This window comes from Syngnathus acus, chromosome 11, assembly GCF_901709675.1.
Source record: "Syngnathus acus chromosome 11, fSynAcu1.2, whole genome shotgun sequence".
Lineage (NCBI taxonomy): Eukaryota > Metazoa > Chordata > Actinopteri > Syngnathiformes > Syngnathidae > Syngnathus > Syngnathus acus.
The window spans coordinates 1,825,001-1,851,060 of NC_051096.1; the positions used below are offsets into that span (position 1 = coordinate 1,825,001).

Genomic DNA, 26,060 nt, shown 5'->3' on the forward strand with positions numbered 1-26,060 from the left:
CTGGTACAAGCCCTCTTGAGAGGGGCTGGACTCTCTTCCACTCTGGAGTTGCCCACAGTGAGAGGCGTCGAGCAGTTGTGGGCATACTTTATTACTATACTATATTTGACCATATAATTATTTTGATATTGATTAAACGTGTTATTGTCGATAATATCATTATTATGCTGGTTGTTCATTGGAATCAACCTCCCATCTATCCAAGACTTGTACCTGTCCAGGACCAGGAAACGTGCAAGGAACATCTCTACAGACCCTTCTCACCCAGGTTGCAGTCTGTTTGAACTACTCCCCTCCGGACGGCGTTATAGAGCTCGGTACGCCAAAACCAGCAGACACAGAGACAGCTTCTTCCCCCAGGCTGTTGCTCTGATGAACTCACACCACTCATAGAGTCTCAGAGGCATTACTGTGCAATAACATCCTGCTCTTCACACCTTTTTGAATTTGTCTACACTGTTTTTGCCATTATTCACATGTCCTGAGTGTTGTTAGTCACCTAAATGTTGAACAGAGGGTGTGTTTTACCGAAGTCAAATTCCTTGTTTGGCACGCTCAAACATGGCGAATAAAAACTCTTGAATCTTCTGATACTCCCAGCAGATACTGGCAAGACAAGTCCAGGGAGCAGTTCAAGGGAAAGGCCAACAGTCAGACTCAGAGAGACCTTTTGATTATTATCGCCCTCATTCCAGAGATTTTGATTTGTTTTTCCGGTACCACTTACAACAAAACCCAAAGAAAGCATATTTTGCTTCCAAATATTTGGTGGGTGAACCCCTCCACAGCTGAGTCTTGGAACTGTCCAGGACTAAAAATATCCAGGGTGAGTGTTGTTGTCACTATTATGCTTATATTGGAGTGCATATTTGTTTTGAATCAGCCAAAAACATACAATTGTGTGTGCGCATGTGTGTGCGCACAAATGCGTTTTGCTTGTGCCCATGCATTTAAGTGTGGGTGTGAACATGCACGTGTGGGCAAGGCCAGGGTGGCCTGGTTACATAACTGACTCATGGCCTGAAAAAATCTCCCAGTCCGGCCCTGCCAGGGAACGCCTTGGGATACCCCGGGATGAGCTGGACAAAGTGGCTGGGGAGAGGGTATGTCTGGGAGTCCCTCCTTAAGCCGCTGCCCCCACGATCCGACCCCTGATAAGCGGAAGAAGATGGATGGATGCGTCCATCGGATCTACTTCGTATTTGCTCGGGGGAGCCTATGTGCTCCTAAATCACGAAGTTGGTGAGTTTTTGCAAAACGCTGTTCTCATGGCAAAGCAGAGCTTCCCAAGAAAACAAAAACACAAGTTTCAGGGTCTAAACGTGCACAAAAACTCATGAAGCCTTGCACAGGGGCAAGCAAAATCATTCATCATAACAATTTATAACAATTTGTTTCTTTTGTGATTTTTTCTTTTTTAATGGCTTAGTTGGACCAATTGTGAACAAAACAGCCCCGGTGCTACAAATAGTCTCCGGAGCTCGACTCGATACAAAGTTGGCCCTTTTCTTTTTCTTTTTTGACTTTTGGCCTTTGATAGAGAATCGGAGCACTATCAAAGGCCAAAAGTGAGTCGCTGTGAATTGGGTACACTTGTGCATTTTGTAATAATTGTGTGCCGCTTTTAAATGTGGAATGAGTTCTTTTTGACAAAGGGCTTGCATAAAGTCTTCAAGCAAAATCATATAAAAAATATTTGAAAAGAAATACACTCTCCTTCTAATGATAGAAATTGTGAGCACCTGGCAATGCACATTGAAAAAAGGTTAAAAAAAGATGAAAGTACTCACCACTTTGGCCGTTGCGCGTCTAAGCTCCACTCGCTGTGTTGCGAGCTTGGAGTCTACCTGGTTTTGTTTTGCCACTAATTCTTTTTAATCATTTTTAATTGCGGCCCACGTCAAAACCTATTTTCAGTCTTTAATAAGGGTGCGGCTGACAAATAGCAGGACTTTGAGGTGTTTCATTCGGCAATTAACAAATGCTCGACGACATGACTAATCAAAGAATTGAGCTTGCCAAGCCACATTTCAGAAAACCTCCCCATGATTGAGTGTGGCAACGAGGGGTGGCTGTGGCCCGACAACAATCCATCGCCACGAAAAAGCACATGTTCCCAACGTTTATTAATGGGGCGGTCATATTTAAAAGTTTTGCCTCGCGAGTTAGCTTGTAAGGTGCGAGTAGCTCGGCGGCCTATGTTTCTGCGTTCGCCAGTCAATGTGTACACCATGATCGGCAGCTACCAGTGAAACATCCAAATATAGTGGGCAAGTGCTTACACAGTCTTTCTTTTACCACTTTTTTATATACCAAACGACAAAAGAATTCCAAGAAGAAATTACAATACATAGATAGTGTTGTATGTTGTTTGAGATGTCCGTTATTGAGCAAGGAAAACAAAGATGTGGAGTAACAATTGGTCCTTTATTGGCAAGATCTTGGGTTGTTTAATGGCAGCCAGTACACGAGGCACGGCAGCAGATGAAACAACAGCCCCCATCTCCAGGTTAGAAGGTTTTATACTGTCCGGAAAAGGCCTGATCATTTGGTACCTATGTGTATTGAGAGGTTCTGGGTGCTGTATCCGTGTTCTGATTGAGCAGTTATGTTTATATAAGATAATACGATTTGCACACATATGAACATGAAAAAGTATGAGTTTGTCTAACTTAATAAAATATGTACACGTTGCTGTTTCACCCACTTCAATAGATAGATAGATAGATAGATAGATAGATAGATAGATAGATAGATAGATAGATAGATAGATAGATAGATAGATAGATAGATAGATAGATAGATCGATCGATCGATCGATCGATCGATCGATCGATCGATCGATCGATCGATAGATAGATCGATCGATCGATCGATCGATCGATCGATAGATAGATAGATAGATAGATAGATAGATAGATAGATAGATAGATAGATAGATAGATAGATAGATAGATATGAAACTTTATTTCTTCACACCTTCATTAATCTTTCTTTCATATACAGTACATATAACATAACATTTTCATAGCATGAGGAAAAGGGTCCCCGAGTGAAGCTAAGTATAAGCTTATATAACGGGGCCCAGACGGACGGACGACAGACACTCGTTATACACACATACACACTCAACTCAGCTAACTATGGAAATGTGGATTTAATTATAGGTTTGTAAAAGATGGCTAAAAAGATGTTTTTTTAAATTGGAGATAGAGAGCATGAGCTTTAAGGCTTTGTCCATTTTGTTCCAAATTTGAGGTCCCCTACATCTGCGGTATTTCCCTATGATGTGTGTTTTAACTCACGTAATCACGTCTGATGGGAATGCTGGGGTATAGTGATGGGGGTGAAACTGCATAGGCCAGCTCAGTGGCCTAGTGGTAGAGTGTCCGCCCTGAGACTGGAAGGTTGTGGGTTCAAACCCCGGCCGGGTCATACCAAAGACTATAAAAATGGGACCCATTGCTTGGCACTCAGCATTAAGGGGTAGAATTGGGGGGTTAGATCACCAAATGATTCCCGAGCGCGGCACCGCTGCTGCTCACTGCTCCCCTCTCCCCCAGGGGATGGATTAAAATCACACGGGGATGGGTTCAATGCAGAGGACAAATTTCACCACACCCAGGTGTGTGTGTGACGATCATTGGGACTTTAATCTTTAATAGTATGTGGTTTCTCTTGTTCACAACTTGAAACATGACACATGCATTGTGAGATTCATTCAGCTCAGGTAGTATTAGTAACTCAAAATGGCGGAAGAGAGGGAGGGATGGAGAATTAAACTCAGACCAAGACAAAGCCCTAATGACTTACTTTTGTAGAGATTGAAGTCTTTTAAGGTGACTGGAGAAGGTGTTGCCCCATATGACATTGCAATAGTTAAGATGAGGTACAACATTTTTTTTAAATAAAATAAGAAGTACTGACTGAGGGAGGAATTTTGTAAAATAAACCAACATACTTTGATAATTTAGATACAAGGTGATCAATGTGACATTTAAAGTTGAGTGCGTCATCTATGTATGAAGACCCACAGGAATTTTGTGGCATGGACTCTTTTCATGTCTTCCCCACTAATGACTTAAATTAAAAATCATGTAATTGGTTTTAGATAGATAGATAGATAGATAGATAGATAGATAGATAGATAGATAGATAGATAGATAGATAGATAGATAGATAGATAGATAGATAGATAGATAGATAGATAGATAGATAGATAGATAGATAGATAGATAGATAGATAAATTATTGATTCCTGGGTATCAATTGGTATCCACACCCAAGATTGGGCACACAAGAGAGGTCAAATAATTCCAGCACCCAATGCAGTCTGAACTTGTATCCCGACTTATGTCTAAGAAACTAATAATAGTGTTTTCTGTGGCCGGTTGCCAATTTTTCAACGAAAAGGGTGACAGCTCGCCCGTTAGATTGAGAGAGCCACACTGCCTCCCCGTGGATGGAAGAAGGATTGTCTTTCACCGCGAGATGAACTGAGATTGCGCGTTCGTGCGTGTGCGCGTATGCCGCTTGAAAACGGCGGGATGTTTATGTCGAAAACAGTTGCACAATTGATTTTTTTAAACTTGCGTTGTATGTTTGACAGAGACGTGTAAACGTTGCGCTCACCCTACACTGATCATATTCCACAAACCACACGCAGAAATAAATATTTACCAATGATAAATACTCTCTCACACACACACGCACGAACGCGCGCACACACACACACGCGCACACACACACACCAAAGAAATCCACACACCAGGATCTCTCCTGGTCCACCAACACCGCATCACTGGCGAAGAAGGCCCAGCGCCGCCTGTACTTCCTGCGGAAACTCAGGCGAGCAAGTGCTCCTCCGGCCGTCATGACTACATTTTACCGTGGCACCATTGAGAGCGTCCTCTCCAGTTGTATCACTGTTTGGGGTGGTAGCTGCACTGGATACAACATGAAGGCCCTGCAGCGCATAGTGAACACGGCTGGTAAGGTTATTGGTGCTTCACTCCCCTCCTTGAAGGACATTTACACCTCCCATCTCGCCCGCAAGGCGACCACGATTGTGAGTGATGTGAGTCACCCCGCTCACTCTTTGTTCGATCTTCTGCCCTCTGGGAAGAGGTACAGGAGCCTGCGCTCCCGCACCACCAGACTCACTGTAGCTGCCATAAGAAAATGCACTGATATGGAACGTTTTGAGCCAGGCTCTGTTTCCAAGTGGGAACCAATTTTAGTTTTGTGTTAGCGGTTCCTTTTTGAGAGTTACACAAGGGCGAGAGTGTCTGATTTTGAGCCACGGGGTGGCAACGTTTTCCGTTGGCATAAGCAAGTGATGAAGAATGCAAGGAATGCTTATTTTGTTTCTTTTGTGATAGCATTTTTGTTTATTGGTGAAACCAGAGGTTTGAAGACCTGTATTGTCTAGATTTACGTTTTTTCTTCGTTTTCTCCCTCGAGCAAATGCGGCAATGAGTTATCACGGCATGTGTGTGGAGAAGGAGTTGAATAAATGCCCGTTTTGAAGAACTGCTTGTACGCCTGATTGACAAGAGGGAGCTACACTCACCAACAGCTTCATTCTCCAGGCTGTTCGGATCCTGAACTCTCTCCCCCCTTCTGCGTAGCGTCCTGTACTTTTGCGCTATATTCTGACTGTCTGCTGTATGCACACTTGCTCCATTTTTGCTCCTCTTATTTATTGTGTTATTTGTTTATTTATTATTGGTTTTATTTTTTTGTGTTGTTTACTTGTATGTATATTGTGTACTATGTCTTGTCACCGTGGGATAGTGGGAACGTAATTTCGATTTCTTTGTGTCTTGGCATGTGAAGAAATTGACAATAAAGCAGACTTTGACTTTGAAAAAGCATGGGAAAATTTGTGAATAATTTAGAAGCAAATTTCTCTCCATATTAGGCGGCTCGGTGGCGCGCTGGGTAGCACGCCCGCCTCATAGTTAGGAGGGTGCGAGTTCGATTCCACCTCCGGCCCTCCCTGTGTGGAGTTTGCATGTACTCCCCGGGCCCGCGTGGGTTTTCTCCGGACACTCCGGTTTCCTCCCGCATCCCAAAAACATGCTTGGTAGGCCGATTGAAGACTCCAACTTGTCCCTAGGTGTGAGTGCGAGTGCAAATGGTTGTTTGTCTCTGTGTGCCCTGCGATTGGCTGGCAACCGGTTCAGGGTGTCCCCCGCCTACTGCCCGATGACGGCTGGGATAGGCTCAAGCGCACCCGCGACCCCCGTGCGGACTAAGCGGTTCAGAAAATGGATGGATGGATTTCTCTCCATATTGGGAGAGGCTGCTCGCTGCAGAAGCACTGGGTAGAGCTGTTCCAGAAACAGTCCAACCAAACAGAAGTGATCACGCCCATTTTCCACCAGACATTGCGCCAACTTATTTATTTATTTATTTAACTTGATTGCAAACGAATATATTTACAATCTAGTAGAGAAATCAATAATATTTAATGTTTGTTTATTTCTATTGAAAATACATTTAATGGTTGGAAAACACACAAGGGTTAAACAGTTAGTTGTTTGCTAGGGGTGTAACGATTCATCGATATACATCGATTAATCGATATAATGCTCTACGATTTGTTGGCATCGAAGCTAAACGTAAACATCGATCTATATCGCCCGTTTTTGACCTCGGACATTAGACGCGACTTTATTTTGAAATCCAGTTCATTGTTGCTTGCTTCCTCTTTCCGGGAGCAGTGCGCGGCGTGTTGTGTTGTGAGCTATGTGGGCTATGATCTTTCTTGCCCCATGCCATCACGTATTACATTTTATATTGGTATTTTGAATGTATCGTTTATTCTTCATACTCTATGTTGTCACTATAGCAGTTCTGCTGCATTCCCATCTTGGGATCTGATACAGTAGGCTAGGGTGCTGAAACTATTCATGAACTAATACAGTAACCCCTCGCTACATGGCGGTTCGATTATCGCGGCTTCAGTACATCGCGGATTTTTTTTTGCCCCCCCCCAAAAAAACTATTTGCAAATTCGAAATAAACCTTCTAAATTGAGGAATTATGGCATGAAAGTTGCCCACACGCCAGCAGAAGGCAGGGAGTGTCCACACAATTGCAGTATGTACACTTGTCCTTTTTTATAAAAAAAAGTTTTTATAATAATAAAAGGGTTCTAAAACATATTTACAGTATGTACGCTTGTACCTTGTATAAAAAAAATCTTATATTGTTAAAATTGTTATAAAATTGTTGTAATAATAAGAGTTCTAAAAACATTTACAGTATGGCTACATATACATATGTCTCTCACACACACACACACACACACACACACACACACGTATCATACAGTGGAGCTTCGGTTTTCGAACGTCCCGGTTCTCGAACAAATCAGTATTCGAACAAAAAATTCGAGATTTGTTTGCTTCGGATGTCGGGCGAAATTCGGTTGTCGAACCTCGCAAGAGCCGAGAGGACCCGCATGCCAACTGACTCCGTTCGTTATTACGTTCTCGTTACTCTGAGGATTGCATCAACTCTAATCATGCCTCCAAAGGAAGCAAGTGGGAGCAGTAAAGCCATCCGAAAACACAAAGACGCTCCTAAAGCAATGCGACAGTGAGCGCCCGGTTGCGCATGCGGTTGCGCGATTGGACCAAATTAAGCTCCCTGCGCACTGAGGTCCACTTAAATTTTGGAAAGTACATTAGGACTTTAAAAATATTTTCTAAATTTTAGCGACGCTCTGTCACAATAATGCGACCTGCGCGGTGCAGTTGCGCGGTCGGCGGTGCGCAACGGTTGCGCGTTCGGCGGTGCGCAACGGTTGCGCGTTCGGCGGTGCGCAACGGTTGCGCGTTCGGCGGTGCGCTGCAGTTGCGCGATCGGACAAAATTAAGCTCCCTGCGCACTGATGTCCACTTAAATTTTGGAAAGTACATCAGGACTTTAAAAATATCTTCTAAATTTCAGCGACGGCTCCAGGGCCGGTTCTAGGAATGCACATTCTTTTTTTTTTTTTTTTTTTTTTTTTTACACATTTTTAACACTGTTAGTGTTTTCTTCACGGCAGTTGTTAGCTGTGTGTCCAGATCTCAACCTGGAGAAGTGGATTGCACTCTGTCAGGCCACTACACTAAGACCTGTCCAGCTTGGGTGTCCCACCTGAAGATTAAAGCTTCTGCTGGTATTGCTCTTAGGGTCACTGAGGCACGCAAACCCCCTGACCACAATAAGGTGGCAATCTCTCAGGGGGGGGAACATATAATATGAATGTTATATTAACTATTATTTGAGTTGTCGTTAATCACTAGTTATATCACGGGTCATTACGACGAGTTTGGTGGAGTTTTTACTGCTTCTTCCAACTCCTACCGCGCTGACTGTAACTTGACACTCTCTGGCAGCGTCTTGCCTCATTTGTATACTCACAGTGATTGGATGTTTACGGAGGGGCGCGGAGTCCTGACAGCAGGCTGTGTGAGGACACACACTGCACCGACATGAGAGAAGAGAGGGGGCTGATTAACCTACGTGTGTTTCTATCAGCGGATTTTTCACTTCTAAAAGTTTGATTCGAGGGGGCAGGACATTTGTTTGAGGGGGCGTTGCCCCCTCTTGCCCCTGCGTAGAGCCGGCACTGGACGGCTCTGTCACAATAATGCGACCAGCGCGGGGCAGTTACGCGGTCGGCGACGCGCTACGGTTGCGCGTTCGGCGGTGCACTGCAGTTCCGCGATTGGACAAAAATGCGCAAATGAAAAAATGCTTAAAAATATATATATATATTTGTAATAGGAAAATATGATTCGGAATTCGAACAATTCACTTCTCGAACAGCCTTCTGGAACGGATTGTGTTCGAAAACCGAGGCTCCACTGTATTTATATTCATATTATTTATATTTATCTTCTGTATGTCATTTATACTACGTATTAATATAGTATTTGCATGTTTGAAACTATTATTTAATGTTCTAATGATAACATATGCCCTCATATGTTTTAATATACACTTATATATGTTGTATGTGTGATACACAAACAATGTATGTTAAAAAAAAGGGTGACTACTTGGCGGATTTTCACATATCGCGCGTGGTCTTGGAACCAATTATCCGTGATAAACGAGAGATTACTGTATGTATGTATTATTTTACGAGTTCACGCAAATATGGGCTGCGACACGGTGTATCGGGTCAGTGATGACGTGAGGACATCTGCAGTCGACGTCCCCCGACGATCGTGTTGGCTTGCGTTAACAGTCCGACGTGCTTTGTGTGAAACGTGTGGGCTTTTTACGGTGTTAACGGACCCATGGCAGCTCTTTAGGGTTTTGCACTGCAGAGAAGCAAAGAGGAGGCATTGAATTCATTTCTCTTTTATTGTGTCCAGCCAAGAAGGGAACAGCGTTCCATCAATGAAGACGGATGAACGGACGGATCAGTTCGTCTGCGCCACGTCACCCTCGTTCCACCTATTGGAAGCCACGCACAATCATTTCCTCTCCGCGCTTGGCTTCACGATGATGTGTGAGGCGAGTCCAACTCGTCACTTGTCTTCATCGGGTCTGACGCGCAACTCCGACATGTTCTTTCAAGTGCGTCCCAAAAGTAGCGGAAGCACAACTCATGCAGTCATGGTCGCTGACGTTCATGATGGCGTCCCGGCAGACAAATGCGGTTCACTTTGGCCAATGCGAGTGAATATATGACGAGCACATTTGAAATACAAATCGTAACACGAGGACAAGCAGATACATTTCTTCCCTCAATGTACACATTTACAAAATTGAAAACAGATTTTAGAGCATGAACACGAGCAGGGCGGCGGTGGCGGCGGCGGCGGTGGCGGCACTGAGTGAGGGGCGCCGGGCGCCACTGGTTTGTACAAAGTTGCCCAGCGAGATGTCTGCTCCTCTCACGGCCAAGTTGGCAGTGGAGGCTGCCACTCTCGCCAGAGATTGCATGGTGGCCGTCTCGGCGTTGAGGAGCGGGCCCGTCGTGGTGGTTGTCGTCACGGCTAAGTCTGCCACTTGCCTGGTGGCCTCGGTGGTCGCCTGCGTTGTGGACGCTACGTTCAGCAAGGCCAGCTGATTCAAAAGCCCCCCGAGGCCTCCCTGTGGATTATTCGTCAGCATGCCCTGCACCCGCGCCGTCAAGTTCCTCCAGTCGTCGTCTACTTGTCTGGCCACTTGGCGGGCGTTCGCTATGGTTTGCGTCGTCGCATCGGCCGAGGCCACGCTTTGCGCCGACTCAGTCGCCGTAGACGCTATTCGGGCCGCCTCGACGGCCAGGCCGGCCAGCTCCATGTCCAAGGCCAATCCGTTTTGCGATGCCGCCATGGCCGCTTGGGCGGCGTTATTGGCTTCCAGGGACGCTGCCAGTCCAGCGTCCACTGTGGAGCTCAGGCTGCCTTGACCGTTGCTCAGTGAGGTGGCGGCGCTCGCTGCATCCTCTGCGGCGTCCAAGGCGGCTCTGGCTGCCGATTCTGCTCCGACCGCGGCCGCAGCCGCCGAGCACGTGGCGGTTACCGCTGCGGCTGAGGCCGTCAAGCTGACTCCTAGTGAATCTTGTGCCAAGCTCAGCACCGTTCCTTCCGGTAGGTCGCGCACCATCTCCATCGCTGATCGTGTTGTTGCATTTGTGACCGCCGCTAAACTTTGTGCGCCTGATAAATTGTCTGCTGCTTCGGCTGCGACTCCTGCAACTTCCGCCAGCGCCGCCACCTCTTCTGCACCCTGAATGGCCGTCAACGTTTCAGGCGGCAGCATGGATGACAACCGATTTGAAAATAGTTCTCTAGCATTCCTTGCAACCGTTGCAAACTGTGCGGCAGTGTCGTCAAATTCATCGGGTTCCACCGTCGCCGCCTGCCTGGCCAGCGCCGCCGCCTCCAGCGACACCTGTGCCGCTTCGCCATCAATGCTTCCCATCAACGAGGGATTTTGCGCCGCTTCGGCCGCCGCTTCGGCCACCGCCTCTGCCGCGTCCGCGGCTCTGGCCGCGGCATCTCTGGCCACCTGCGGCTCTGCGTCTCCATTGGCAACCGACTGGGCTGCAAGATTTGCCTCCTCCGCCCTTTCCAAAGCGGTGTTGATGACACCGTCAAGATCAGCTCCGGTGGATTGCCCGGTGACGGCCGCTGCCGAGGCGGCGAGGGACGCTGCCGCGGCCGCCAGGGAGGCTTGTCTTGAAGCTTGTACAGCTCCGGGTGGCTCTCCCGCAGCTTCTGCTGCTGCGCCTGCGCTTTGTGCTGCAGTTTGGATTTGGAGGAGCGCTAATTGGCCGGCTAACTCAGCTTCCGTGTCTGTTGCATTGGGCGCTGCAGCTTGGTCTGCCGTGTCGAGCGCAGCTCGCGCCTGAGCTGCCGTTTCTTCTGCCAACGCGGCCGAACTCTCGGCCGCTATGATGGCTTGGCGGACGCTTGCCTCGACATCTGGCGGTAGGTCTGAATTAAGTAAAGCTCGGAGTTCTTGTGCTGCCGACGCGGCCTGTTCGTTGGCGGTTGTGGCGTTTCGTATGATGTCCATTGCCTGCTCTGCTGTAAGTTCCGAGTCCATCACGTTGGCCGCTAAGGCGGATATGTTTGCGGCTGACCTGGCGATGGTTGCTGCATTTCCTGCTGCTTGGGACAGTTGCAGTGCCAGCATGGACAAGTTCCCACTCGCTCCCTCCGCAGCCCCCTGTGAAGTCACTGCAGCGTTTTCAGCCGCAGCGGCAGCATCGGCCGCCGCGGCTGCGGCCTCGCTCGCATTGATACTGCCTTGCGCAAACTCCAGCGCCGCATCGGCCGCCCCGGCCGCAGCGGACGAAGCCTCTTCTGCAGCGGCTTCTGCTAGCATGGACCCCCCTGAGGCCGCGGCGGTTGCCGCCGCAGCGGAGCTGGCCAATAACGCTGCTGTCGATGCAGCAGTTGTGGACGCCGCTACCGCTGTCTCTGCTGATCTTCGAATTGCCACTTGTGCAACGGTTTCATTCACTATTTGGGGACTGGTTGTGCCATCGTTGGTTGTCACTGCGATGGTAGTGGGAGTGGCTGCGTCATCGGTGACCTCTGGGTCGACGATGGTTGACCCTGTGTTGACGGTGGGTGACCCTGTGGTCGCGGTGGTTGCAATGGGGCCGCTATCGTCAGGGGTGGCCTGAAGGAGCACTCTCCCACTACCGCCATGTCGCTGAAGTCCCTCAGAAATTGTTCCTGTTTTGGTTGTCATGTTTTGTCAGATATCTTACATGATGACACAAAGCTCTTTATTACAATCGTCTGGTCAGATTACTTACCAAATAACAAAATGACTCCAACAAAAGTTTTGATGTTCATCCTCGTGTTTTTCCAGTCTCTGAAGTGACCAAGCAAAGGAGATTGTTGATTGCTGTACAAATGATAAAAAGGGGAACTGAGTACAAGGTGAACTTCAGTCGACTTTGCTTTTTTACCAAAAGATTGCAAATTGGCACAACAGTGGCAAATTGGCACAAGAGGCTCAGAGAGCCCTTCGACCTGATGTCGCCCTTCATTGTAGCTAACTTGCGTAACACCTGGCAAGCGTGCCAATCTCGACGGGTGTGGCATTTCCGGACATGGAGCTGAAAACCGACCTTGTCTGGCTTTGACTTTCTACATAGGGACTGATCCCAGAGAGGTCTTGGCTTCGGCCGCGTCAACGTCCTTGCCGCAAAGGAAAAGACTGAGGTAGACAGTGCAAACAAAGCCCCCGAAGGGAGCCGGAGCGCAAGCCGACGACCCGCTCACGCCCTTTGTTACAAAGTCCGCGGTCACAGCACACAGCAAATGCACCCACCCATACCTGGCACCCGAGAGGACGGAAGCCTCGATCCACTTAATGCTGCCTTAATAACAATCTTTTTTTAACGATCTGTTCTTTCACTGTGCTCATCTTCAAATCTTGAAGTGCATAAAAAAAAAGCTGACCCGCAGCAGACAGGTTGGCTTCAAATTCAATGTCCAACGTCTTCCGTGTCACTGCAGAAACGTCCTTCAAGCTTTTTTGCGCGATTGCAACGGAAACTCGGATCTCCTCTCAGTACTTACGTCTCAGTCAGGTCCGCTGACAACAGCCTGAGTAGAGCTCTGATGAATGTGTTTCTCACTCTGTCTCGCGCCGACGTTTTATGTCGCCTCCCAGACAACTCGCGATAATTAAGACCATGACATTAACCGGCGTCCAACCCTCACTGAGGCGAGGCCCCAATTGTTTCACCACCACACCTTCGTTTTAGAAAATTAATTGTTTGTACCTGCTGCGTGCGTAATCAAGACGCGTATCCAGTCGAGCCGCATTGTTTCGTAATCCATCAATTAGCGATTGACGTCATAGTTAGTTTCAGTTGAAATATTTGCATAGGTTGCTGTCGCCTGGCAAGGACTGCACGAGCTTCTCAAATGGACAGACAGCCGGTCCACACATCCAGTCCGAAGCTTTCATTTGCCTTGCCTCGGGAGGCTCCGAGAACACTGTGTGGTTATCCAAAAGCGGGTCGGACGACTTTGCTCGTCCATGACCCTTCCCTCGTTCCTCGCTCCAACCGGCTCGGGAACAATGGCAAGCGCAATGAGTCAGGTCTACTGGAGACGCAATCTCAGATCAGCTTTACCGACAAACGGCTCGCTTTGCTTTGCCACAGGGGCACTCGGCTAGTCAGCTCCTCCACCCGACTGCAGCCGTGCAAATGAGGGGAGCTCAACTTCTCGTACAAAGGCCTCGAAGGCCAAGGCAGTGACGTGCGGTCAGAGGAGGCAAGTGCCTCCCCTGCCATCATGAAAAGGGGAAAAAACATTTTTATTAGTATATAGTCATTTTCCTTTTAATTTCAGTAGTTTTGTATCATTTTGAACCAAAATCGCTGAATTTTTAGAGTTATTTTAAAACCGAAGACGATTCGCTCAGAGGAGCCAACTTCCTGCCTTGCCTCCTCTGAGGATTGCGTAATCGCACGGCTGCCTACACTGACAGGCTATGCAGTTAGACTGAACTGCTGTCTGTCTCTATGTCCCTGTTGAAGTGTTCAAACACTGTGGCTTTATTAACTAATTTCCGTAGTTAAGCTGACGTATATAATATCTAGTGTTTTTTGTCATCTGTCTGTAACGTCGTGTTTCTTTAGATCAGGGGTCACCAACCTTTCTTAAACCAAGAGCTACTTCCTGGGTACTGATTAAGGCTAAGGGCTACCAGTTTGACACACACTTCTGAAATAGCCAATTTGCTCAATTTGGCTTTCACTATGTGTTATTATTGTCATTTCCAGTTCACATGTAAGTGTGATTTTAACAAGAACAGCAAAAATACAGTCCAACCTTGGTTTTTGACCACAACCCGTTCCAGAAGGCGTTTCGAGAAGCGAATCGGTCGAATACCGAATCCATTTTTGCCATTACAAATAATGGGAAAAAATATTGATCCGTTTCAAGACAAAAAAAACCGCCTTTTTTAAGCATTTTTTCATTTGCGCATATTTGTCCGAGCGCATCGCCAAACGCGCAACCGTAACGAGTCGCCCACCGCGCAACTGCACCGCGCTGGTCGCATTATTGTGACAGAGCCGTCGCTGAAATTTAGAAAATATTTTGAAAGTCCTGATGTACTTTCCAAAATTTAAGCGGATCTAAGTGCGCAGGGAGCTTAATTTTGTCCCATCACGCAACTGCAGCGCACCTCCGAACGCGCAACAATAGCGCGTCGCCGACCGCGCAACTGCACCGCGCTGGTCGCATTATTGTGACAGAGCCGTCCCTAAAATTTTGAAAATATTTTTAAAGTCCTGATGTACTTTCCAACATTTAAATGGACCTCAGTGCGCAGGGAGCTTAATTTGGTCCGATCGCGCAACCGCAGCGCGGCGGCCGGGCGCTCACTGCCCCATTGCTTTAAGAGCGTCTTTGTGTTTTCGGATGGCTTTACTGCTCCCACTTGCTTTCTTTGGAGGCATGATTAGGGGTTAATACAATCCTCAAAGTAACAAGAATACAATAACAACGGAGTCAGTCAGCATCCGGGCCTCGCGGTCAGGTTTTCTCTGGTTCTCCCGGCTCATCTCGCGAGGTTCAACCTCCAAATTTTGTTCGACAACCGAAGCAAAAATTCTCGAATGTTTTGTTCGAATTCCGATTTGTTCGAGAACCAGGACGTTCGAAAACCGAGGTTTGACTGTAAAATAAATAGATGCAGCTCACTGACAAGTGCCGCTTTTTGAGCCAATTTTAGAACAGTCCTGCGGGCGACTCATGCGGTCCTCACGGGCGACCTAGAGCCCGCGGGCACCGCGTTGGTGACCCCTTCTTTAGATGAACAAAACGGCTTTGAAAAGAGACCTTACGGAGGCAACAAAAAAAAGGTTCTCCAGCCTTATGGCAGGGGGTGCTAGTGATCCCGGGATGCTTCATGCGCCCACCTGTAGAATAAGTAATCTCCACTTCAAATTTTCAGTGAACAACTGAGGAGCAGTCAGTCGTCCATTTATTTCGTTTTACATTCGTTTCTTTTTTTTTCGTTTTTACATTTCGTTTTACAATGGAGAATTTTCAACTATGGATTTTCGGTCGAAGCAGGAGGTCATCAGTAAAGGAAGAGCAACTCCGGAGTTAAAAGGTTTGATTCGGACAACGGGACTTCGGAGCATGTCTTTTCAAACGGAGTTGTACGCGCGATCGAAAACAGGTTTTTGATTCCATGTACTTTATTGAGTGTTTTTATATATGAAAGACTGATGATTTCAATAATAGTTCAAATTGAATAATGAATAAGCTACTCTAGAGCAGCGTTCCCCAACCTTTTTTGTGACACGGTAAGGTGTTGGAAAAATTTTACCGGGGGAGGGGGGGGATGACGTCAGTGCCTCCCCAGTCATGAACCTCACCGGACGTCACTGGGCCAAGGTGCCTCGGCGAGAAAACCTTTTGTGCAGGGATGCTCGTTTCCGTGCCATCGGAGGAGGCGTTGTGACTGAATAGGTTTTTTTTGTTGTTTTTTAGACGGAGAGGGCGGAGTACAGCTCGTGGCCACTTTTGGTGCAGTCATAGATGGCCTACTACTCGCCTTTCAATTGGATGCAGTTGGGCCATTGGCTGGCCCAAGCCATGCTGATTTCAAGACACGCAGTCCAGATAACTGGCTGGCACACTGAGGAGGATCCTGGTGGTGCGCCCCTGCACCGCGTTCATCAGTTTTGTTCATTGTAGCCCCTTTTCAGCTCTGCACGCTTTGATTCCTATGAGACCCAATGGAAAGGAGCGCATGAGCTTGTTCTGAGGCCCGCTTCACACCTCATCCTATCCAGAGAGATTGCTTACTTGATCAGGACGCTCGCTCGCGAGATGACAACAAATATGGCATTTGACAGTTGCCGTGGTTGCACTCCCTTAATATGAAAAGATTGCGTTGCAGAAGCGAGGCCTTCAATGCGGAACTTGAGGAAAGAAACACTGCGTGATTGCGGACACTCCGGTTCACAGAGTTGAGTTCTTCTAGGTAGCTAATTGCTCGTGTCATAATATACTCTATTTATAGCCGTTTCCTTGTTCCTCAGTTGGGGCACTTATTGGTCGACTACATTCCGTGTCATTAGCTCTCCCCACACGTCAGGACTTATCCAACACGTTCCATCTTTGACATCGTTTCGTTTCGGACAACGGGTCACTCGACTGACCGCACCTAAGGCCAGAGGCTAATGGTACTGTTAGGGTTAGGCTTGGGTTAGGGTTGTGGTTAGGGTTGGTATGGGATGGGCAAAAAGAGCCGCCATGCTGACATGTCTCGGTGTGGAGCAAGCAGACTATCTAGCACAATTCATTCTCTGGCTGGCTCAGACACGCCACAGTGCATTTGGCATCTTCTCATCAACTGCTGTAGCAGAAAAGCCACCTCGCGCACAAGATGGCTTCAACTTGACGTGACGCAGCCCGTCCACTGGGACTGAGCTGAATGAGGGTCAGGTTAGGTTACCCCGTCAAATGTTAATGGCGGTCCCTTTTCTGTGGGCGCCTACAATAGCAAGCCTGCTATTCTCCTGAAGCCATCAAGCAAACCGATACACTTGCCGGTCTCCGCCCTTGAGCGTCTGCTGCTGGAAAACGTCCAGCAAGCCCTGCCCTGGTGCCTCAAACGCTGACGCACAATTTGGCTGCTGCGTGCGCTGTGAGCTGTCCACGCACCTGGAGCAGACTTGCCTTGAACGCTGGACGACTTTCCGCTCTGCGATTCAAAGGGTGGACGGAGTTTGAGCTTCCACACCTCAGCTGCCTGCGCCCCATTAGATGGCCATTAGATGGCGCCTCGGTCGCAGTAGCGGTTTTTGGCGTGGGCAACATGCGCGGGCTGCCCAGGGCGGCATTTTTTTGTGTCACGTGTGGGACGGCACGAGCCGTCGCGCCCGCCCCAAATAAAATTGCGCTGCAAAGCAGTTTTAGCACTGTGTTTATCACTGTGTAGGGAATTGGCAATTTAGCGCCCCCTTCAGGGGAATTGGCAAGTTAGCGCCCACTTCAGCTGCAGACATGGTGCCCATACTTGCTAAGTAGTCTCGCCCGGGGCGTAATTCAGTGTAGAACACCGCCACTCTTCGCTTTGTCAAGTGCTGTGCGCCCCCTGGTGTCCGCAGGTGACGTTTGCAAAACAACTCCAGGACAACGTCCCTTTCAATCAGGACGGCATGAGCACAGCCCTCAAGCTCAACACGGGGGAGCTCCCAGACCTTCACAAGAAATGGCTACGTGCAGCGACAATTGTAGCAACTTGGTGGCGGGCTAACAAACCTTTGTATGGAGCACAAAATCCTCATCGGGAAGCTCGGGTCGGTTCCCCCCGGCATTTGCGATCGGTACGGTCATTCGGTGGCGCAACCCTCGACGTTGAGGGACTTCTGGTGGCGGCGTTGGTGTAGGTATTCGCCCCCATTCGCTTGAAGCCCGTGAGCAAAGAGTGGCGCCCGCGCCCCGTTGCACCCGCTCGCCGCTCCGTTTCTCACCCGCGCGAGCCCAAGGGAAGGAAGGTCTCATGTTCTCATGTTGCAATCTTGGTTTGGCTTCTTCTCGATCGCAAAATGCAATTCTCACGAAGCTGGCACCTTTGAACTTGGCAGGGACCCTTCGAGAACATTTGAGCAAATGATTCCGACAAGGTGAGGCTTAGAGTGAACACCTTCTGAATTGAAATGGCACAAAGCAAGTAATCAGTCTGGTCTTTTTTATTGGCTTGGGTCAGCAAAACATCACAGCAACACAAAAATGCCATCGTCCAAGTTTCAAGTGATGCACGTCGTCGTCGCCTGAGGCGCTGGGTGTGGCTCCGACGTCACAGCAGTCCATCGTGCTCAGGGCTCGCTTCTTTCGTCACATTTTCATCTCACGCAATTGCAAAACACTCGGCGCACGTCGAGGTGCAGCTCGTGCACTCGTCGTTGCCTCGCTTTCTACTTTCACAATGACGTTCCAACAGTACAGCACATTTGTCTTTAGCCAACGTGACCGAATAAAGACTGAGAGGCATACATCAACCGTACATTATATCACAAACATAAATAAGTGGCTTTCTGCACTCAAGTCCTTCATTTAAAACAGTCCTCACAAGATCAGAGGGAGCAGGGTGGCGGCTAACATGGCGGCAAGTGAGAGCATCTGGACGTTAGCGCCATTGACTTGTGGAGACGTGGCCAACAACGTGTCCGCCGTCCGCACGGCCAAATTTGAGAACGAGGTCGTCGCGGACGCCAGAGCTTGCATGCGTTCTGTGTCGGCGCCCAGGCGCTGCTCCGCCGATGTCGTCGTCACGGCCAAGTCTGCCACCTGGCTGGTTGAGTTGGTGCACAACAGCCCCGTTGACGCCACGGTCAGGATGGACAGCTGCTCTGCCAGGCCCCCGCAGCCTCCCTGCGGAGCATTCATCACCATGCCCTGCACCCGCGCCGTCAAGTTCCTCCAGTCGTCGTCCACTTGTCTGGCCACTTGGCGGGCGTCCGCTATGGTTTGCATCGTCGCTTGGGCCGAGGCCACGCTTTGTGCCGATTCCGTTGCCCTAGATGCTATTTGGGCTGCCTCGGCGGCCAGGTCAGCCAGCTCCATGTCCAAGGCCAATCCGTTTTGCGATGCCGCCATGGCCGCTTGGGCGGCATTATTGGCTTCCAGGGACGCTGCCAGTCCAGCGTCCACTGTGGAGCTCAGGCTGCCTTGACCGTTGCTCAGTGAGGTGGCGGCGCTCGCTGCATCCTCTGCGGCGTCCAAGGCGGCTCTGGCTGCCGATTCTGCTCCGACCGCGGCCGCAGCCGCCGAGCACGTGGCGGTTACCGCTGCGGCTGAGGCCGTCAAGCTGAGTCCTAGTGAATCTTGTGCCAAGCTCAGCGCCGTTCCTTCCGGCAGATTGCTCACCATCGCCATAGCTCTTTGTGCCAATGTGTTTGCGGCTCTGGTGAGGGCTCTTGCGCCTTCAGCGTCGCTCGCACTTCCTGCTACGACCCCTGTAGCTTCTGCCAACAAGGCCACCTGCTCTGCCTCCTGAACTGCTGTAAATACTTCAGGAGTCAGCATAGATGACAGCTGACTTCCAAATAATTCTGCAGCATTTCTCGATGTGTTTGCAAACTGTGCGGCAGTGTCCTCAAATTCATCGGGTCCCGCCGTCGCCGCCTGCCTGGCCAGCGCCGCCGCGTCTAGGGACACCTGGGCCGCTTCCCCTTCGATTCTTCCCGCCAACGAGGCATTTCGCGCCGCTTCGGCCACCGCCTCTGCCGCGTCCGCGGCTCTGGCCGCGGCATCTCTGGCCACCTGCGGCTCTGCGTCTCCATTGGCAACCGACTGGGCTGCAAGATTTGCCGCCTCCGCGCTTTCCAAGGCGGTGTTGATGACACCATCGAGATCAGCTCCGGTGGCTTGCCCGGTGACGGCCGCAGCCGAGGCGGCGAGGGACGCGGCTGCGGCTGCCAGGGAGGCTTGTCTGGAAGCTTGGACAGCTCCGGTCGGTACTTGCACAGCTTCTGCTGCTGCACCTGCGCTTTGCGCTGCAGTTTGGATTTGGAGGAGCGCTAATTGGCCGGCTAACTCAGCTTCCGTGTCTCCTCCACTGGGCGCCGCAGCTCGGTCTGCCGTGTCGAGCGCAACTTGCGCCTGAGCCGCCGTTTCTTCTGCCACTGCGGCCGATCTCTCGGCCGCTATGATGGCTTGGCGGACGCTTGCCTCGACATCTGGCGGTAGGTCTTCTGAATTGAGTAAAGCTCGGAGTTCTTGTGCTGCCGACTCGGCCTGTTCGCTGGCGTTTCTGGCGTCTCGTATGATGCGCATTGCCTGCTCTGCTGTGAGTTCCGGGCCCATCACGTTGGCTGCTAAGGCGGATGTGTTTGCGGCGGACCTGGCGATGGTTGCTGCATTTCCTGCTGCTTGGGACAGTTGGAGTGCCAGTGTGGACAAGTTCCCGCTTGCTCCCTGCGCAGCTACCTCTGCTGTCGCTGCAGCGTTTTCAGATGCGGCGGCGGCATTGGCCGCCGCGGCTGCGGCCTCGCGCGCGTTGATATTGCCTTCCACAAACTCCTGCGCCGCATTGGCCGCCCCGCCCGCAGCGGACATAGCCTCTTGTGAAGCGGCTTCTGCTAGTGAGGACCCCCCTGAGGCCGCGGCAGTTGCTTCCGCAGCTGAACTGGCCAATAACGCTGCTGTCGATGCAGCAGTTGTGGACGCCACTACCGCTGTCTCTGCTGATCTTCGGATTGCCACTTGTGCAACGGATTCCGGTGTTGCGGTAGTGGCTGGGTCATTGGTGGTTGACACTGTGTCTGGAGTGGCTGTGCTATCGGTGGTTAACACTGTGTCTGGAGTGGCTGTGCTATCGGTGGTTGACACTGTGTCGGGAGTGGCTGTGCTATCGGTGGTTAACACTGTGTCTGGAGTGGCTGTGCTATCGGTGGTTGGCACTGTGTTGGGACTGGCTGTGCTATCGGTGGGTACCACATTGGTTGCCATGGAGACGGTTGCTGGGCTGTTGGTTGCAGTGGAGACAGTCGCTGCGCTGCTGGTCCCTGCGCTGTTTGTTGCCGTGGAGACGGTTGCTGCGCTGTTGGTTGCAGTGGAGACAGTCGCTGCGCTGCTGGTCCCTGCGCTGTTGGTTGCCGTGAAGACGGTTGCTGCGCTGTTGGTTGCCATGGAGACGGTTGCTGCGCTGTTGGTTGCAGTGGAGACAGTCGCTGCGCTGCTAGTCCCTGCGCTGTTGGTTGCTGTGGAGACGGTTGCTGCGCTGTTTGTTGCCACAGAGACGGTTGCTGCGCTGCTGGTTGCCGCAGAGACGGTTGCTGCGCTGTTGGTCCCTGCGCTGTTGGTTGCCGCGGAGACGGTTGCTGCACTGTTTGTTGCACCACTGTTGGTCGCTGCGCTGTTGGTTGCCCCGCTGTTGGTCGCTGCGCTGTTTGTTGCGGAGGAGACGGTTGCTGCACTGTTTGTTGCACCGCTGTTGGTCGCTGCGCTGTTGGTTGCCCCGCTGTTGGTTGCTACGCTGTTTGTTGCCGCGGAGACAGTTGCTGCACTGTTTGTTGCACCGCTGTTGGTCGCTGCGCTGTTGGTTGCCCCGCTGTTGGTTGCTACGCTGTTTGTTGCCGCGGAGACGGTTGCTGCACTGTTTGTTGCACCGCTGTTGGTCGCTGCGCTGTTTGTTGCGGAGGAGACGGTTGCTGCACTGTTTGTTGCACCACTGTTGGTCGCTGCGCTGTTGGTTGCCCCGCTGTTGGTTGCTACGCTGTTTGTTGCAGCGGAGACAGTTGCTGCACTGTTTGTTGCACCGCTGTTGGTTGCTGCGCTGTTGGTAGCCCCGCTGTTGGTTGCTACGCTGTTTGTTGCCGCGGAGACGGTTGCTGCACTGTTTGTTGCACCGCTGTTGGTCGCTGCGCTGTTTGTTGCGGAGGAGACGGTTGCTGCACTGTTTGTTGCACCGCTGTTGGTCGCTGCGCTGTTGGTTGCCCCGCTGTTGGTTGCTACGCTGTTTGTTGCAGCGGAGACAGTTGCTGCACTGTTTGTTGCACCGCTGTTGGTTGCTGCGCTGTTGGTAGCCCCGCTGTTGGTTGCTACGCTGTTGGTTGCCGCGGAGACGGTTCCTGCGCTGTTGGTCGCTGCGCTGTTGGTTGCTACGCTGTTTGTTGCCCCGCTGCTGGTTGCTACGCTGTTTGTCGCCGTGGAGATCGTTGCTACACTGTTTGTTGCCACAGAGACGGTTGCTGCGCTGCTGGTTGCCGCAGACACGGTTGCTGCGCTGTTGGTCCCTGCACTGTTGGCTGCTGTGGAGACGGTTGCTGCGCTATTGGTCCCTGCGCTGTTGGTTGCTGCGGAGATGGTTGCCGCACTGTTGGTTGCCGTGGAGACGGTTGCTGCGCTGTTGGTTGCAGTGGAAACAGTCGCTGCGCTGCTGGTCACTGCGCTGTTGGTTGCCGCAGAGACGGTTGCTGCACTGTTTGTTGCCACAGAGACGGTTGCTGCGCTGTTGGTCCCTGCACTGTTGGTTGCCGCGGAGACGGTTGCCACGCTGTTGGTCCCTGGGCTGTTGCTTGCTACGCTGTTTGTTGCCCCGCTGCTGGTTGCTACGCTGTTTGTTGCGGAGGAGACGGTTGCTGCACTGTTTGTTGCACCGCTGTTGGTCGCTGCGCTGTTGGTTGCCCCGCTGTTGGTTGCTACGCTATTTGTTGCAGCGGAGACAGTTGCTGCACTGTTTGTTGCACCGCTGTTGGTTGCTGCGCTGTTGGTTGCCCCGCTGTTGGTTGCTATGCTGTTTGTTGCCGCGGAGACGGTTGCTGCACTGTTTGTTGCACCGCTGTTGGTCGCTGCGCTGTTTGTTGCGGAGGAGACGGTTGCTGCACTGTTTGTTGCACCGCTGTTGGTCGCTGCGCTGTTGGTTGCCCCGCTGTTGGTTGCTACGCTGTTTGTTGCCGCGGAGACGGTTGCTGCACTGTTTGTTGCACCGCTGTTGGTCGCTGCGCTGTTGGTTGCACCGCTGTTGGTTGCTACGCTGTTTGTTGCCGCGGAGACGGTTGCTGCACTGTTTGTTGCACCGCTGTTGGTCGCTGCGCTGTTTGTTGCGGAGGAGACGGTTGCTGCACTGTTTGTTGCACCGCTGTTGGTCGCTGCGCTGTTGGTTGCCCCGCTGTTGGTTGCTACGCTGTTTGTTGCAGCGGAGACAGTTGCTGCACTGTTTGTTGCACCGCTGTTGGTTGCTGCGCTGTTGGTTGCCCCGCTGTTGGTTGCTACGCTGTTTGTTGCCGCGGAGACGGTTGCTGCACTGTTTGTTGCACCGCTGTTGGTCGCTGCGCTGTTTGTTGCGGAGGAGACGGTTGCTGCACTGTTTGTTGCACCGCTGTTGGTCGCTGCGCTGTTGGTTGCCCCGCTATTGGTTGCTACGCTGTTTGTTGCCGCGGAGACGGTTGCTGCACTGTTTGTTGCACCGCTGTTGGTCGCTGCGCTGTTGGTTGCACCGCTGTTTGTTGCCGCGGAGACGGTTGCTGCACTGTTTGTTGCACCGCTGTTGGTCGCTGCGCTGTTTGTTGCGGAGGAGACGGTTGCTGCACTGTTTGTTGCACCGCTGTTGGTCGCTGCGCTGTTGGTTGCCCCGCTGTTGGTTGCTACGCTGTTTGTTGCCGCGGAGACGGTTGCTGCACTGTTTGTTGCACCGCTGTTGGTCGCTGCGCTGATGGTTGCACCGCTGTTGGTTGCTACGCTGTTTGTTGCCGCGGAGACGGTTGCTGCACTGTTTGTTGCACCGCTGTTGGTCGCTGCGCTGTTTGTTGCGGAGGAGACGGTTGCTGCACTGTTTGTTGCACCGCTGTTGGTCGCTGCGCTGTTGGTTGCCCCGCTGTTGGTTGCTACGCTGTTTGTTGCCGCGGAGACAGTTGCTGCACTGTTTGTTGCACCGCTGTTGGTCGCTGCGCTGTTGGTTGCACCGCTGTTGGTTGCTACGCTGTTTGTTGCCGCGGAGACGGTTGCTGCACTGTTTGTTGCACCGCTGTTGGTCGCTGCGCTGTTTGTTGCGGAGGAGACGGTTGCTGCACTGTTTGTTGCACCACTGTTGGTCGCTGCGCTGTTGGTTGCCCCGCTGTTGGTTGCTACGCTGTTTGTTGCAGCGGAGACAGTTGCTGCACTGTTTGTTGCACCGCTGTTGGTTGCTGCGCTGTTGGTAGCCCCGCTGTTGGTTGCTACGCTGTTTGTTGCCGCGGAGACGGTTGCTGCACTGTTTGTTGCACCGCTGTTGGTCGCTGCGCTGTTTGTTGCGGAGGAGACGGTTGCTGCACTGTTTGTTGCACCGCTGTTGGTCGCTGCGCTGTTGGTTGCCCCGCTGTTGGTTGCTACGCTGTTTGTTGCAGCGGAGACAGTTGCTGCACTGTTTGTTGCACCGCTGTTGGTTGCTGCGCTGTTGGTAGCCCCGCTGTTGGTTGCTACGCTGTTTGTTGCCGCGGAGACGGTTGCTGCACTGTTTGTTGCACCGCTGTTGGTCGCTGCGCTGTTTGTTGCGGAGGAGACGGTTGCTGCACTGTTTGTTGCACCGCTGTTGGTCGCTGCGCTGTTGGTTGCCCCGCTGTTGGTTGCTACGCTGTTTGTTGCAGCGGAGACAGTTGCTGCACTGTTTGTTGCACCGCTGTTGGTTGCTGCGCTGTTGGTAGCCCCGCTGTTGGTTGCTACGCTGTTTGTTGCCGCGGGAGACGGTTGCTGCACTGTTTGTTGCACCGCTGTTGGTCGCTGCGCTGTTTGTTGCGGAGGAGACGGTTGCTGCACTGTTTGTTGCACCGCTGTTGGTCGCTGCGCTGTTGGTTGCCCCGCTGTTGGTTGCTACGCTGTTTGTTGCCGCGGAGACGGTTGCACCGCTGTTGGTCACTGTGCCAGTGGCAGCGGTATTTGTTGCCGAGCTGACTGTGGGCTGGCTTCCAGGTGCTTGATTTTCATCAGGAGTCATCATCTGGAGGAGCGCTCGGCTTGCGCCGTGTTGATGACGGCTCCAATTTGGATGAGTGTCCGCTCCTGTTTTCATTGAGTTGTTGGTCACACATGTTGCACGACAACAAGCTTCAAGATTAATATGGTATTTATTTAGTTGAGATGACTTACCAAGAAGCAGAAGTAACAAGATGAATGCTTTGATGGTCATTGTGATGCCTTTCTGCCTCTGACGACTCAAATTAAATGTGATTGCGTCCTGTAAAAATGGTGAGAAAAAAAACATTTCAAGATGACTTTCAGTTTTTTTCCAGAAATGCTCCATCTTTTCTCAAAAGCTCCTTGATCTTGCATTCTTATGCTGTATTGTTAGAAGTACTGCTGGACTGTGTGTGAGAGGGATCACGTTCAAACAGGTGTCAATATTTACACAATCCACTCAATAAGATAATCCACAACAGCCAAACCACTTTTTCTTCATTGTTCTACCTTCAGCTATGGAAAACAAACAAGTGAGAACAAATTGAGACGACCGAAACGCGGTCACCCCACCAGTATCTTGGACCAAGGCCCCATGGGTTTCCCACAGCGCGGCCAGGCGAGGCAGAGCTCAAAGATGCCGCAGCGTCCTGCAAGAAACTGGAGAAGCTCACCCAGATCCACAGGTGACCTCTGAGTTGGGAAAAGTATACATTGAAGTCTGGAAAAGTCTCAAGTATCCAAGCTCCTCCGTCACTTGGGACTGAGCTTTCATCCAAAGACCCTCATTCATTAAAGCCATCAAAGCCTGGTTCTCTTCTAATTTTCCACAACCAAAAGTGACAATTGTCCTCTTGGCCTTCAAAAGTATCCTTGACAAACATTGAGCAACCTCTGCTCCACTCCTCCCCTCAGGTTAAGGAGTACAGGTGTAGACCTGGACAGCCTCCAAAAGCACATCTGCAAGCTTCTGCCAACTTCCGTCTCTGCAACATCAGCCGCCTGCGCCCATCATACCACCCAAACAGCCCTTGCTCACTCCCACAACACCCGTCACATTTCATCCCTTTTCCAATCAAACACATTCAAACACTTGCTCTTCGCACATTGAGGGTCCTTCATCAGCTTGCTCCTTCTCATCTTTCGGACCTCGTCCGCACCGACAATCCCACTCGGACTCTCGGG

The 26,060-nt window shown here is 50.9% G+C and overlaps 1 protein-coding gene and 1 long non-coding RNA gene across 2 annotated transcripts; both read right to left on the reverse strand.

The window, feature by feature from the left end:
• Positions 1–955: 955 nt before the first annotated feature.
• Positions 956–1,915, reverse strand: LOC119130486. Its single transcript, XR_005099445.1, has 2 exons — positions 1,791–1,915; positions 956–1,282 (listed from the first exon to the last, which is right to left on the reverse strand). It is a non-coding gene; the product is annotated as an uncharacterized LOC119130486 (long non-coding RNA).
• A 7,438-nt stretch (positions 1,916–9,353) lies between these two features.
• Positions 9,354–24,898, reverse strand: LOC119130803 (nuclease SbcCD subunit C-like; the record flags this gene model as incomplete). The annotated part of the gene is made up of 9 exons (XM_037264736.1): positions 9,354–10,559; positions 19,328–20,758; positions 20,903–21,329; positions 21,795–21,839; positions 21,960–21,989; positions 22,035–22,245; positions 22,934–23,308; positions 23,414–23,889; positions 24,836–24,898. Coding segments are annotated over 9 exons (3,825 nt in total), but the record flags the coding sequence as incomplete, so codon positions are not given.
• Positions 24,899–26,060: the final 1,162 nt, after the last annotated feature.